This window comes from Symphalangus syndactylus, chromosome 5, assembly GCF_028878055.3.
Source record: "Symphalangus syndactylus isolate Jambi chromosome 5, NHGRI_mSymSyn1-v2.1_pri, whole genome shotgun sequence".
NCBI classification, from domain to species: Eukaryota; Metazoa; Chordata; class Mammalia; order Primates; family Hylobatidae; genus Symphalangus; species Symphalangus syndactylus.
In genome coordinates this window covers 96,923,734-96,939,073 of record NC_072427.2, presented here as the reverse complement: position 1 = coordinate 96,939,073, position 15,340 = coordinate 96,923,734, and the positions used below count along the sequence as shown (strand labels likewise).

The window sequence follows — 15,340 nt, the reverse complement described above, 5'->3', positions numbered from 1 at the left end:
TGGTGGTTTAAAAGTATGTGGCATCTTGCTCTCTCTTGTCCCCGCTTAGCTTTCCACCATGATTGGGAGCTTCCAGAAGCTTCGCCAGAAACAGATACCGCTATGCTTCCTGTACAGCCTGCAGAATCATGAGCTAATTAATCCTCTTTTCTTTATAAATTACCCAGTTTTAGTTATTTGTTTGTTTATTTGTTTTTTGGATGGAGTCTCACTCTGTTGCCTAGGCTAGAGTGCAGGGGCTCGATCTTGGCACAACCTCCGCCTCCTGGGTTCAAGCAATTCTACTGCCTCAGCCTCCTGAGTAGCTGGGATTACGGCACCCACCACCACACACAGCTAATTTTTGTATTTTTAGTAGAGAGTGGGGTTTCGCCATATTGGCCAGGCTGGTCTCAAACTCCTGACCTCAAGTGATCCACCCACCTCAGCCTCCCAAAGTGCTGGGGTTACAGGCATGAGCCACCACGCCCAGCCATCCAGTTTTAGTTATTTCTTTATAGCAGTGCAAAAACAGCCTAAAACAGGGAGGTTAAGTAACTTGCCCAAATGCTAGTAAATGAAAAGGATCAACCAGAACACAGGCTCATCTAAGCCCAGGTTATGTTCTCTGTAACTTACTACCTATAGATTAATTCCATAGGTAAACTGAGGCACCGTGTCCCTGTGGATAAGACAGCAAAGAGTAGTCTGCCTCCTGGTGTGGTCAGATGGATCTGAAACAAGTTAGAGAACTTTACACAGAGGATGTAGATTAGAGATTCTCCCACAGTTCACAGCCTGTGCAGAGCAGGGTCCTCTCTCCTTCCCCTTCTGGAACTCTCCATCTGGGGTGAGTAACAAAAGCATTCCTTGAATCATGTCACTGTCACCCAGATGTGTCCTTATCTAAGATGCTAAAATGCCCCAGTTTGAGACACCAGGAGACCTAAGCACTGCCCCAGAGGTTCATTACCCAAAATAAAATAACAGGGCGGGGCCCATGGATCCCTGTTTGAATGAGTCTCCCGGCGCCAAATTAGAGAACTACTGAAATGTTAATGGAAGGATGGATGGATGAGTAGGAGCCTGGAACTTTCCCAAGACCTGGGATGTCAAATCCCAAGGAGACCTCACGTGTTCAGCTGTGGTGTGGACTGGGGGCTGCTCCAGCCAGCTCACTGCTGTATGACCCTGGAATCACCAAGAGCAGACTCATATGTTTGAGCTGAACATGCTGGAAGCGTGGGTCAGACGGCACCGCTTCTGGGCTCCGGTACATGAAACAAACAAGAACCAAGAACTGGAATAAGGAGTGCTGAAACCCGCAAGGACAGGAGCTGGGGAGATGGGAGGCCGCCTGTGGGAATGAAAACACAAGAGAACGAGGGCCATGGGTTTGGGGGCGGCACAAATGCTCAGGTCCTTCCAGCCGCTTCCCTCATACAGACGCCAGTTCCATCCATCAGACGTTTAAGGAGTGTCCCCTGTGAGCCACGCACTGTGACAAGCACCATGTGGTGCCAGCAGGTGACTGCACTTGCTGTAGCTCTAGGGTCATGTGCTGTGTCAGGGCTCTTTGATCCCTGTGTCCCTTTAAAATGACATGCTCTTCACGGGCAGTGTTTGTTCTCTTGGCCCCTCTCAGAGCCAAATGCTCTGCTCATGAGGGCGGTGCTGGTTGGCAGGGGATGGGCACAGAGAGATCAGGTGGCCAGGGCAGCTGGAGGAGGGACCTGGAGCCGAACAAGGGGAGCTGGGACCACGAGCAACCCAGGTGACATCCTGGACTCTGTCAAAGATAAGCAAAGCAGGACACTAGTTAAAGCAGTCAAAACATTTTATTCAGTAATGACTGGAGTTGGGAAAAGGGCCAAGTTCCATTTACTCAGAGGTGTTTTAAAGGGAGAACGAGGGCCGGGTGCAGTGGCTCATGCCTGTAATCCCAGCACTTTGGGAGGCTAAGGCAGGAGGATCGCTTGAGCCCAGGAGTTTGAGACCAGCCTGGCCAAAATAGTGGGATCCCCATCTCTATAAAGTATTTTAAAAATTAGCTGGGCATGGTGACACATGCCTATAGTCCCAGCTACCCAGGAGGCTGAGGTGGGAGGATCACTTGAGCCCTGGAAGTCGAGGCTGCAGTGAGCCGTGTTGGCGCTACTGCACTCCAGCCTGGACAACAGATCAAGACTCTATCTCAAAAATGAAAATAAATAAAAGGAGAATGAGGGAGTAAAAAGAAAGAATGCATGGGGAGTTCAGCAGAATCAGGGAAGTGAAAAAATTTTAAATCAGCTAAGGGGGTGGATCAGTGCCGTGAGGCCCTCTGTGTCTGTGAACTGGCGTTTATCAAGGCTAGGCTTCTACCCTCCCACAGAGACAGGGAGACAGAGGCCCTGTCCTTCCTGATGATTTCAAAAGAATGGCTCTCAGATCGTTGAGAAAAATATCCCTGGCTTGTGGGAGATACATATATGTCTCAAAGGGACAGAGGAAGGATTCACCACTGTAAGCCCTTTTTAATAAATGCTCTCCGAAAGAGAGGTCAAGGCCTCTCATCAGGGACTGGGAAGAAGAAATGGTAAGTTCCTTAGGCAGCCTTGGGTTTTTCCAGACAGGAATTCAAGGGGGTTGGGTCGTCTCAGGGATTTGGCCTTGGCCTGCTAGAAGCTATGCTGGGGTTTGGCCGAGTCTCTTAGTGCAGGGGTTTGTTTGTTTGTTTTGGCTTTGGTTTTGGTTTTTGAGGCAGGGTTTCACTCTGTCGCCCAGTTTGGAGTGCAGTGGTACAATCATAGCTCACTATCACAGCCTCGACCTCCCGGGCTCAAGCGACCCTCCCACCTCAGCCTTTCAAATTGCTGGGACTACAGGTGTGTGCCATCATACCCAGCTAATTTTTTTAAAAAATTTTTTGTTGTAGAGAAGGGGTCTCACTATGTTGCCCAGACTGGTCTCAAACTCCTGGGCTCAAGCGATCCTCCCACCTCGGCCTCCCAAAGTGCTGGGATTACAGGTGTGAGCCACCACACCTGGCTTAGTGCAGGGGTTTGGATAGAGTTGTTCATGCAGAGTTTCTGTCTTTCTCAATATAGAATGAGATGGTGCCTGTGTTTGACTCAGGCTCAGGTGTCCAGGGGAGTCTCACTTACTGTGTCAAGGCAGAAGTGGTATATCCAGACCAGGGAGGCCCATTGCTACACTGCCAGTAGGTACAGTGGATCAGAATTCTTGCTTGTTATTCTTTGGATGTGTATCAGCAATAATTCCAGAAACCAAACTTTGGAGAAGATAGGAAAAGGGTGAAACTCTTCGAAAACCTCTGGGTCCTCCAACCAGTTGCTGTTTCTGAGACGTCCCCCAAGATAAACGTACAGGCTCTGTTTTCAGGGATTGTAATGATTAAAATGCTCTTGGGATCACTGTGACCCGACCTGTGACAAGAATGTAACATGCCCATTATCCCTGGCAGAAACGGTCCCCTCCTGGATGGTGGCCGTCATCCTCATGGCCTCGGTCTTCGTGGTCTGCCTGGCACTCCTCGGCTGCTTCGCCTTGCTGTGGTGCGTTTACAAGAAGACAAAGTACGCCTTCTCCCCTAGGAATTCTCTTCCACAGCACCTGAAAGAGGTAGGTAGGATGGAGTGAGATGTGGATTTGAAAACCTTGATTGGAAAGAGCTTTCCTTTCAAGTTAGGGCTGCCCAATTCCAGACAACATGTTTTCCAGGAAAACACACACACACACACACACACACACGCGCGCGCGCATCTTATGTGCTGGTCCATTCTCTTGTAACCGTTTCAGGGAAGTCTGAGGTCAAGGAACAGCCCCGAGGAAAGGGGTGCAGGTTTGTCCAGTAGCCCTCCCTGCACCTAGGGCATCGCTCCTTCTCCAGCCTTCACTGCCCAAAGCCCCAGGTCCCTGAGGAGCAAAGGTGATGGTTCTAGGGCAGGAGGGGAAAAAACAGAGCTCAGTGTGGAAGAAAGAGAAAACTGGAGGCTAAATGCCAGGAAATCGCCAGAGGGAGAGAATAGGGGGAAGGAAAGGCACATTTCCAGTTTTGGAATATACGAGAGCAATTGAAATTCTGGGTAGTGTTTCCTGGACTTTAGGAAGGCTATTTGTAAAAGGGTTAGGAAGAAGAAACAATGCACCTGACTAATGATAACAGGACTGAAGAAGCCCTAAGAAATGAAACTCTGGATAGTTACTGACACTTGAAAATGAAAAGATGCCAAGCCCGGACCCAAAGGAACTATCTTTGGTCTCATTTCCCAGGAAGCAGACTCTAAAATAGAGATTTGTATTCAAAAGGCTTAATGGGGCACATCCTTGGGAATAAGACCCTAAGGGAGTGAAGGTAGCCAGATGAGGCAGAGAGAGGTGGAGCTGTCACACAGCCACAACAGAGGCCTCAGCCAATCCCACGTGGCCTCTCGAGCTGGGGTGGCCCTTTAGAGATGTCCTAAGCTGAGGCAAGAGGGATGGGCATGTGAACTCCCCACTGGCCATGTGCTGGATGTGGGCTACTCCCAGGAAGGGGCCCTAAGCTAGGGTGAGGGGTGAGACAGCAGCAGCCAGGAGCTAGGAGCACGAGTGCCTCATTCCTGAAGGCACCACAGCCTCCATTACAGTCACCCCTGGGACCACTTGGATCTACCGGAAGCAGCTCCTCCAGGATCTGAGTTGATCTCGTTTCCTGGGGAAGGTTGCAGGAGGAAGATGAGTGGAATGCCCTCCAGCCCCCGCTGCTGCTGCTGGTGTCAGGACCACAAAGGAATGCTTGTCGGGCTGGCTGTTCCTCTGCTGGCCCTGAGGGCCCGCTCTCCTCTCCCAGGAGGAGCCTGTGCTGTAGGGGCTGCTGACCTGATCGGGTGACCCAGCCTTCATCCCAGAGAGCACTGAGGCTCCGGTCCCCAGGCCCATCTCAGGCAATGGTCTGTCCCTGCACTTGTCAATTTGCTGTCAAAATCGGGCAGGGGAGTCCCAGGAGGTGCCCAGTGACTCTGGCGGGTACCCACTGTGATACAGTGGTGACTTCTCTCCTTGCCTGCCAGTCTCTTGGCCTGAGGAGGTGGCTTAAAGTTTATCGGGCCTTGTTTGATGTCCCCTGGTAGAAATGCTCCCACTCTGGGAACCTTCTAGACCAGGTGTCAGCAAACTTTTTCTTAAAGGGCCAGATGAGAAATATTTTAGAAGGCCAGGCACAGTGGCTAGTGCCTGTAAGCCTAGCACTTTGGGAGGCTGAGGCGGGTGGATCACCTAAGGTCAGGAGATCAAGACCATCCTGGCTAACATGGTGAAACCCCGTTTCTACTAAAAATACAAAAAATTATCCAGACGTAGTGGCGGGCGCCTGTATTCCCAGCTACTCGGGAGGCTGAGGCAGGCGAATGGTCTGAACCCGGGAGGCGGGGCTGGCAATGAGCCGAGATCGCGCCACTGCACTCCGGCCTGGGCCACAGAGTGAGACTCCGTCTCAAAATTTAAAAAATTTTAAAATTTATATATATATATATATATATATATTTTAGGTTCTGTTGGCAAGAAATACAAGTCAAAATTATGTAGTCACTTATATAACCACTTAAATGTAATCACTTAAAAATCCTAAAGCCATATGAAAAAACAAGTGGTAGGCCGGATCTGCCCCGTGGGCCTTCGTTTGCTGGCCCTGCCCTAGACCCACAGAGCCTCAAATCACAAGGCCAGGGAGCAGCGGTTTCCCCAGGAGGTCACTGGGCATGAGGGTGAACAGCGCCACTCCTGCCCCGCGCTTGCTTCCTGACCCAGATGTTCCACCTGCTGGGGACACAGCACCACGTGATTGTTGGTCTTGGGTGAATGCTAGGGGCTGGAGGACAACGCCCCACTCTCAGCAGATGTCATCTCCAAGCTGGCGCCTCCCCCGCGCTTTCAACAGCCCGCTCCGTCCTTCTTCCAGGCTGGCAGCTGCTGGGTGGTGCAGGGTGTGATACGACCGGGGGGTCCCGCCTTCACTGTCAGTGGGTCCATTGGTCTGGCACCATGCGATGCGCCATCTCTATTAGTTTGTCAGGGCTGCTGTAGCAAAGTAGCACTCGTTGCGCAGCTTAAACAACGGGAATTGATTCTCCCACGGTTCTCGAGGCCAGACATCCCAAATCAAGGTGTCACTAGGGTGGGTTCCTCGGAGGCTGTGAGGGAGGATCTGTCCCAGGCCTCTCCCCTAACTTCTGAGGGTTGCTGGCGATCTTTGGCGTTCCTTGGCTTCTAGAGGCATCACCCATTCTCTGCCTTGATCTTCACACAGCCTTCTCCCTATGTGAGTGTCTGTGTCCACATTGCCCCCTCTTTATACAGACACCAGTCACGGGGGGAGGGCTCACCCTACTCCACTAGACCCTCATTCTAACTTAACTGATCCCCTCTGCAGCAACCCTATCTCCAAATACAGTCACATTCTGAGGTAGAGGGATTAGGAAATACGAATTTCTTTTTTTTTTTTTTTTTTTTTTTTTTGGAGACGGAGTCTCACTCTGTCACCCAGGCTGGAGTGGAGTGGCATGATTTTGGCTGACTGCAAGCTCTGCCTCCTGAGTTCAAGCGATTCTCCTGCCTCAGCCTCCCAAGTAGCTGGGATTACAGGCGCCCACCACCACGCCCAGCTAATTTTTGTGTTTTTAGTAGAGACACGGTTTCGCCATATTGGCCAGGCTGGTCTCAAACTCCTGACCTGAAGTGATCTGCCCGCCCTGGCCTCCCAAAGTGCTGGGATTACAGGCATGAGCCACCATGCCTGACCCAGGACATAAATTTTGTAGGAACAGAATTCAGCCCCTAACAGGATCCTCTCCCAGGAGAGCAAACACCTGTGAGACCTTAGGGGTCCTGACAGGCCCTGCAGGACACGAACAGCAAATCACTCCTAAACTAAAGGTCAGCTCCAGCCAGGATGCACCACTGCCCCTTCCAGAGTGGTGCAAGAGTCGATGTCATCAGGTGGCTGCTACGAGGTGGCTGGTCGGTCTCCTCAGGGAATGCCGTCATATCAGGGGCTCAGCATTGATCTCTGTCGCAGGCAGGTTGGACATTCCACAGCAGTGGTGGCTACCCAGCCGTGGGAGTGGGAGCCCCTTCTTTCAGGCATACGCACAGCCTCCATCCCTGCCACCACGGCTGCTGTGTTCATGAGCCCTGTGCCACGTACAGGTGACCAGTGGCAGAGGCTGGCTGACATCCACTGGCTGTGTCATCATGTCTCCCTGGCTGTCTGCTGTCTATGATACATGCTCTCAGTGGGAGTTAATATGGGATGCAGAAATCTCCACTCTCCAGCTACTCCCTCAGGTCCGTCCTTCTTCCCAAACGTCCTTGTCCCTAACCTTCCAGTCTTCCTTCTCCAGGGCCCCTGACCACCAGGCTTGTCACTAAACCCTGCCTGGGATCCCACAGCTGACCTGATCTTGGGCTGCTTTTCTTTCCACATAAAGGTGATGACCAGACCCACGGCCCAAAGCTTCGCCCGTGGGGAGGCTTTCTCCCTTGTTGGGGCTGAAGTGCAGCAGCGGACCACTTTCGGTGTGTGCCCACATACCATGCTAACCTTGCCATGAAACCAGGCCTGCCTTTCCTCCTTCTCCTGCTAGGCATAAGTACCCATCCCCCCTTTATGGTCATCATGTGAGCAGACACAGACACGGTGCGACAGGGGTAGAGGGGACAGGAGTCCGAGCCACCTGCCTGTGGCCGACATGCACCCTCTGACCCTATCTCAGGACCTACTGGGTCTCAGGCCTCATGATGGTCACTTCTGGGCACACGATCACCTCGTGTCCCTCGTCAGAAGCTCTGTCTCTGCTGGGACCGCATAGCATCCCAGGAGCTGCTTTTTCAAACAGAGTATAATTATCTGCTGCAGATGGCCCCGCCTGACCCCAGAACTCTCGTATCTATGTTGCGATTTTCCTCTTGGGATTTGCCATAAACTCCATCCAGCATCTTTTTCCACCCCAGACACTTCAAGGATATGCCAAGTCACACATTCTCCAGGTTGGATTCACAGGTCGTCCCTGGTGGGTAATGTACCAGTCCTGAGGTGCGCATAGGGCTGCAGGCTCCACGGCCCATACCTTCTGCAGGGCCCTTTCCTGCCTGGGGCCCCTCCGTGCCGGCAGCCTCCTGTGTCGTTTGATAAACATATTGGAGCAGTCAGTATTCCTAGGCGTGGAACATGCTGCCTCCAGAACCCTGAGGCCTCCACAGCACAATGCTTCCTTCTCAGTGGTGGGAAGGGCGAGATACAATAATTGGTCCTTTAAAAAGGATGTCCTGTCATGCCCCACTGCAAGGGTCCCCTCAAATATCACGGATGTGGCAGGTCCCTGAATCTCTACAGGGTGAGTTTCTCACCTTCTGCAGTGTGTGTGCCTCACCAATGCCTTGCCACTTCTTGCATGTCTGGTCCTATTAATGTATTGTTGTGATAGCTAATATCAGGCCCTTGTCCCCGAACCACCAGTTAGCTGATGCAGGCTGCCTCTGGGAAGGGCACAGAGCCTTGACCGAGGCAACTGCCTTCTGGGAAGGGCACAGACTAGAACGGGACTCGGCTGTGAGCCATTTCAGCCTCGGATATTCCTGGAGGCTGGGGGAACAAGCGCCTCCACCACAAAAGGGATCTGGGCAACATAGCACTGCATCTACCCTCAATGGAAAGTGGGGCACAGGACCATAGGCAAGTGTTACAGAGCGACTAGAACCCCCTACAGAGAGTGCCAGGCCAGGCATGGTGGCTCACACCTATAATCCTAGCACTTTGGGAAGCCAAGGCCGGCAGATCACTTGAGGTCTGAAGTTTGAGACCAGCCTGGCCAACATGGTGAAACCCTGTCTCTACTAAAAATACAAAAATTAGCCATGCCTGTAATCCCAGCTACTCAGGAGGCTGAGGCACAAGAATCGCTTGAACCTGGGAGGCTGAGGCTGCAGTGAGCAACCTCCACCTGGGCGACAGAGCGAGACTCGATCTCAAAAAAAAAAAAAAAAAAAAAAAAAAAAGTACCAAGGAGACTGCAGCACCAGAATGAACTAAGAATCCTCTATGAGCTTTTGAGAAGCCACAGCTGTAGCAGGAAGAAAAAAGAATGAGGGTGGGCCCTTTGCTTGGGTAAAAGGTATTGTGTTAACTGAGAACCAAGAGGAAACAAAATTATTCACCTGCTATTTTTGTTTTTGGCTTCACCATCAAAGAAACTGGTCAGACAGGAAAGAACAGACGGAATGAACAGTAGAGGGGCCTGCTGGCATGAGCTCTCACCTCTGAGGCTAGAAGACTTTGCAGACTTGACCGTGGAGCCAGCCCCTGTAAGATCTGAGAAATCAGAGAAGGGATGGAGGGTGCTGGAGAAGGGCCAGGCAACTACGGAGCAGTTCGGGCTCCTCACATCACGACTTTCTCCAGCTTGACTCATAATTTATAGAATCCATTAACCAGGACCCAGAGGATCATTTAGAGTTTAGGGAGATTTGCTAGGAATGGAGACTTTGAGTTAAAAAAAAAGCACTAGGGAGGTTCGTCCTACACTCATCTATTGAGCCAGCCACCAGTTTGTTTGTTTGTGTGTGTGTGTGTGTGTGTGTGTGTGTGTGTGTGTGTGTGTGTCCAACCAGGAGACTCAGCTGATACTGCTTCCTTGAGATTTAATACACCTTCCTTTGATCTCTCCTGTCCCCATTATCCCGGGAAAATCCAAAGTAGCTTCCAGTCCATTCTCATTAATCCACTGGATCCGAAGTTTTAGAGAGGTTCCCCTTCCCTCCAGCCTCCTTCTTGGCCCAACAGAGGAGCACCCCACCACCCTCCATCAGCTGCTCAAAACCCACAAGGGAAAATCCCGACAGGTCCGCACCAGCAGGTAGTGGAGCCACCCTCAGGTTCCATTAAGTCATATCAGAAGGCTGTGTAGAAATGACACTAAGAGGGGTTCCATCTGGAGGGAAAGGGTTCAAGATGCAAAGCTTTACAGAAGATTCTCCATCTAATTATGAAGATTAAGAGCATTGGTGGACCTAGGAAGATGAAGAATGGAGAGTGGGAAACCAGAAGAGATTTCAGGAAACATATAGGAGCATCTTCATCATTCAAAGCACTGGAGAGACAAAGATTATCATGTGGTCCCTGCCCTTAAGGAGCCCTGGCTACAGGTGACACAAACTGAGAAGAGTTGGTGTCTATTAAAAGTGAGAAGGCAGCTCTGTCTGATAGAGCATATTGCAAGCCATGTGTGTTTTAGATTTGCTAGTAGCCACATTTTTAAGAAGTCCAAAGATTGGGCCGGATGCGGTGGCTCAGGCCTGTAATCCCAGCACTTTGGGAGGCCGAGGTGGGCAGATCACGAGGTCAGGAGATCGAGACCATCCTAGCTAATACTGTGAAACTCCGTCTCTACTAAAAATACAAAAAATTAGCCGGGCAAGGTGGTGGGCGCCTGTAGTCCCAGCTACTCAGGAGGCTGAGGCAGGGGAGTGGCGTGAACCCGGGAGGTGGAGCTTCCAGTGAGCCGAGATCACACCACTGCACTCCAGCCTGGGCGACAGAGCGAGACTCTGTCTCAAAAAAAAAAAGTCCAAAGATTGGCCGGGCACGGGCATGGTGGCTCATACCTGTAATCCTGGCACTTTGGGAGGCTGAGACAGGTGGATCACCTGAGATCAGGAGTTCAAGACCAGCCTGGCCAACATGGTGAAACCCCATCTCTACTGAAAATACAAAAATTAGCCAGGCATGGTGGCAGGCAACTGTAGTCCCAGCTACTCTGGAGGCTGAGGCAGGAGAATCTCTGGAACCTGGGAGGCAAAGGTTGCAGTGAGCCAAAACTGTGCCACTGCACTCCAGCCCGGGTGACAGAGCGAGACTCCGTCTCAAAAAAAAAAAAAAATCTTCGTTTGTATAGCAGTGAGTATCCCCACCTGTAAAAATAAAATAAAAATAAATAGTGAATCAAAAGATGCCAGAGGCCGTGGCTCATGCCTATAATCCCAGCACTTTGGGAGGCCAAGGCAGGTGAATCACCTGAGGTCAGGAGTTTGAGACCAGCCTGGCCAACATGGTGAAATCTCATCTCTACTAAAAATAGAAAAATTAGCTGGGCGTGGTAGCACATGCCTGTAATCTCAGCTACTTGCGAGGCTGAGGCAGGAGAATTGCTTGAACCTGAGAGGCGGAGGTTGCAGTGAGCTGAGATCGTGCCACTGCACTCCAGCCTGGGTGACAGAGCAAGACTCTGTCTCAAAAAAATAAACATTAAAAATAAATAAATAAAATAAAATAGATTTTCCAGCCAGGAGTTCTGTGAAAAAATCTTTGTAAACCCAGAAAAAGAAATGGAGAAAATTGATCATTAACTGTCCTCTTTCCCTCCACAGTTTTTGGGCCATCCTCACCATAACACACTTCTGTTTTTCTCCTTTCCATTGTCGGATGAGAATGATGTTTTCGACAAGCTAAGTGTCATTGCAGAAGACTCTGAGAGCGGCAAGCAGAATCCTGGTGACAGCTGCAGCCTCGGGACCCCGCCTGGGCAGGGACCCCAGAGCTAGGCTCTGAGAAGGAAACACACTCGGCTGGGCACAGTGACATACTCCGTCTCACATCTGCCTCAGTGAGGGATCAGGGCAGCAAACGAGGGCCAAGACCATCTGAGCCAGCCCCACATCTAGAACTCCCAGACCCTGGACTTAGCCACCAAAGAGCTGCATTTTAAAGGCTCTCTTGGCAAAAATACTCCATTTGGGAACTCACTGCCTTATACAGGCTTTCATGATGTTTTCAACATTTGGCCACCGAGAGTGTAATTTTCAGCCTCTTATATCACTAAAATAGGATCATGTTTTAATTGTGAGAAACAGGGCCGAGCACAGTGGCTCATGCCTGTAATACCAGCACCTTGGGAGGTCAAGGCAGGCGGATCATCTGAGGTCAGGAGTTCAAGACCAGCCTGGCCAACATGGTGAAACCCTGTCTCTACTAAAAATACAAAAATTAGCTGGGCATGATGGCATGTGCCTATAATCCCAGCTACTCGAGTGCCTGAGGCAGGAGAATTGCTTGAACCCGGGAGGAGGAGGAGGTTGCAGTGAGCCAAGACAGCGGCACTGCACTCCAGCCTGGGTGACAAAGTGAGACTCCATCTCGCTTTGTGAGATAGAAAAATTGTGAGACACAGAAATATTTAAAATGAGGAATCAGAATGGAGATGTTACGTCTGGTAGATGTAATATTCTACCAGGTTATGGATGGACTGATCTGAAAATCGACCTCAACTCAAGGGTGGTCAGCTCAGTGCTATACAGAACATGGACTTTTGGATTCTTTGGGGTACTTTGAATTTATTTTTCTACCTATATATGTTTTATATGCTGCTGGTGCTCCATTAAAGTTTTACTCTGTGTTGCACTGTATGTGTTTGTAATACTACCTGTGTGTAATTGTTAGATATTGAAAAAGGCTCTAGTTTGCCATCTTGATGTCCCCTCATTCCACAAGTACTTCCTAGACCCTGCCTGCTGTTGACCAGGCACTGCGTTAGGTACTAGGTCTGAGTCTTCTGGGAGCTCTCAGTCTAAAGCTTCAAAAACTAGAATTGCAGTCAAGGGCCAGATCCGTTATTTAAAAAAACAAAAACCTAGAAATAAAAAGTATAGTTGTGGAAGTTTAAAAAGCCAGGGGACAGGCTTAACAGCAGATTAGACACAGAACTGAGCAAAAAACGGAGTCTCCAGGTACAATGGCTCACTTCTGTAATCCCAGCACTTTGGGAGGCTGAAGTGGGAGGATCACTTGGGCCCAGGAGTTGAGACCATTCCAGGCAACATGGTGAGACCCCTTCTCTACAAAAAGTTTTAAAATTAGGCATGGTGGCTTGTGTCTATAGTTCCAGCTCCTCAGGAGCCTGAGGTGGGAGGATAGCTTGAGCCCAGGAGGTCAAGACTACAGTGAGCTATGTTCATGCCATTGCCATCCGGCCCTGCCTGGGTGATGGAATGAGACCCTGTAGAAAGAAAGAAAGAAGGAAGGAAGGAAGGAAGGAAGGAAGGAAGGAAGGAAGGAAGGAAGGAAGGAAGGAGAGAGAAAGAAGAAGAAAAGAAAAAGAAGAAGAAAAGAGAGAGAGAGAGAAAGAAAGAGAGAAAAGAGGAAAGAGAAGAAAGAAAAGAAAGAGAAAAGGAAGGGTATTAGGGTTCTCCAGAGAAACAGAACCAATAGAATGAACATAGAGATTTATTTTAAGGAACTGTGGAGGCTGGCAAGTTCAAAAACTGCAGGGAAGACCAACAGGCTAGAGACCCAGGGAAGAGTGGATGTTTCAGCTTGAGCAAAAGCAGTCTGGAGGCAGAATTAACTCTTCCTCAAGGGACCTCAGGCTTCTTTTCTCTTAAGGCCTTCCTTCAAGTGATAGAAGTGAAACTCACCCACATTATGGAGGGTAATCTGCTTTACTCAGAAATCTATGGATTTAAATGTTAATCTCATCTTTAAAAATACCTTCACACCAACATCAAGACTATCGTTTTACCCAATCAGTCTAGCTAGGTTGACACATAAAATTAACCGTCACAGGGAGGGTAGATCTGTGATTGCTTTTTTGAAACTTTTTTCAATGTTTGCTGCATGTATATAGAAATAAAATTTGGCAGGGTGTGGTGGCTCACACCTGTAATCCCAGCACTTTCGGAGGCTGAGGCAAGTGGATCACCTGAGATCAGGAGTTCGAGACCAGCCTGGACAACATGGTGAAACCCCGTCTCTACTAAAAATACAAAAATTAGCCAGGCATGGTGGTGCACACCTGTAATCCCAGCTACTTGGGAGGCTGAGGCAGGAGAATCACTTGAACCCAGGAGGTGGAGGCTGCAATGAGCCAAGATCACGCCACTGCACTCCAGCTTGGGTGACAGAGCGAGACTCCATCTCAAAATAAATAAATAAAAAATAAAATAAAATAAAATAAAAATTATTTTTGAAATTGAATTTCAAGACCTTGTTACACTTTTTTAAAGAAAAAAGAAGTTATTATCCAGGGCACAGTACAGAGAAACAAAAGAATGGAAAATATGAGTGGTTAGGATACAAGACATATGAAGGGTAGAGTGAGATGACCTACCACATGTCGGTTACTAATCAGAGTCCCAGAAGGAGAGGTGAGAGAGAATACAGCAAAAGCACCATGCGAGTATTTGAAAAGACAATGGCTGATAAAAGACACCAGTCTACCAATTTAGGAATCTCAACAATTCTCAAGCTGGGCAAATAAGAAGAAATCATATCAGTGTGAAAATGCAGAACACCAAAACCGGAAAAGGCAGGTTACCTTCAAGGGGGAAAAACAACCAAACGTGCAGATGATTTATCAGCCCTAACAGAAGGCAAACAGTGGTAGGATACCTTTCATGTGCATTACAAACTTTGTCAACTTAGAAGTGTATGTTTTGCAAAAAATGTCTGTCAGGAAAAGGGATAAAGTAAAGACTCAAACAAAACTGTGAGAATTTGACATCAAAACATGTTTATTAGATAAAAGATCTAAAGGATTATTTCAGACAGAAGGAAATCGATCCCAGATGGGTGCTGCGATATTATGAAGAAATATAGGAAAGAAACTGATAAATATTCTGGTTAATCTAAGCAAACATTGACTCTATAAAACAATAATTTTTTTCTCTTTTTTTCCCAAAAGGTATCATGTCAGATTATAGTTAATAACACACCACATGTTGTACAATAGGTCTCTAGTTTAAATTATTGGTTTTTTTTAGTTGTTGTTTTGGAGGGTTTTGCTGACACAATACCTTTGGGGAAAGTACCACTGAGTCAGAGGGTATAACAATGTCTTTTCAAAGTTCTCCACTCCTTACCCTCTCCCTTGCATAAAGAAGCAGTGGCAGAGGCACCTGAAGAAGACCTTGGATAGAGAGACCCGGGAATGAAGGAGCCATGGCTGGGAATGCAGGTGTGTGAAAGAACTTGGCAGGTCAGGGGCCTGAGACCTTGACCTCAGCTCCCTCCAGGGACTACAGTGTCCCGGCTGTGCCAAGTCAGGTGTAGGTAGGGAGTCTCCCCATTAGACCTACCAGGCCTTGCAGTTGCCCACAGCCGAGCCTGGAAAATAACATGCAGGATTTTAACCAGGAGCTGGACTTCTCAGCTTCCTGTCTACAGACCCCACCCAGTCAAACACAATCATAGTGAAATATCAGCCACCTGAAATAACCCACCCTTGACTTGCTTGCCCCACTCCAGGTACTGTCACATTTCTCTGGCAAATCACTAAGAGAGTAGATTTTAAGTGTTTTTTAACACAGAAGATGTTAAGAATATGAGGTAATG

At 49.0% G+C, this 15,340-nt stretch overlaps 1 protein-coding gene across 5 annotated transcripts in view; it reads left to right on the top strand.

Annotated features, from left to right (window-relative positions):
* The window catches only part of IL10RB (interleukin 10 receptor subunit beta), a 46,711-nt gene that overhangs the window by 18,435 nt on the left and 12,936 nt on the right, over positions 1-15,340 (top strand). For 2 of the 5 annotated variants that reach the window (XM_055279581.2, XM_055279580.2), the window contains 2 exons: positions 3,446-3,603; positions 11,383-12,417. In XM_055279581.2, coding sequence (XP_055135556.2) covers positions 3,446-3,603; positions 11,383-11,556 — 332 coding nt within the window. In that variant the 3' untranslated portion in view covers positions 11,557-12,417. Of the gene's footprint in view, positions 1-3,445; positions 3,604-11,382; positions 12,418-15,340 lie in introns of those variants that run through there. The other 3 variants (XR_010120796.1, XM_055279583.2, XM_055279582.2) reach the window with 2 other exon arrangements.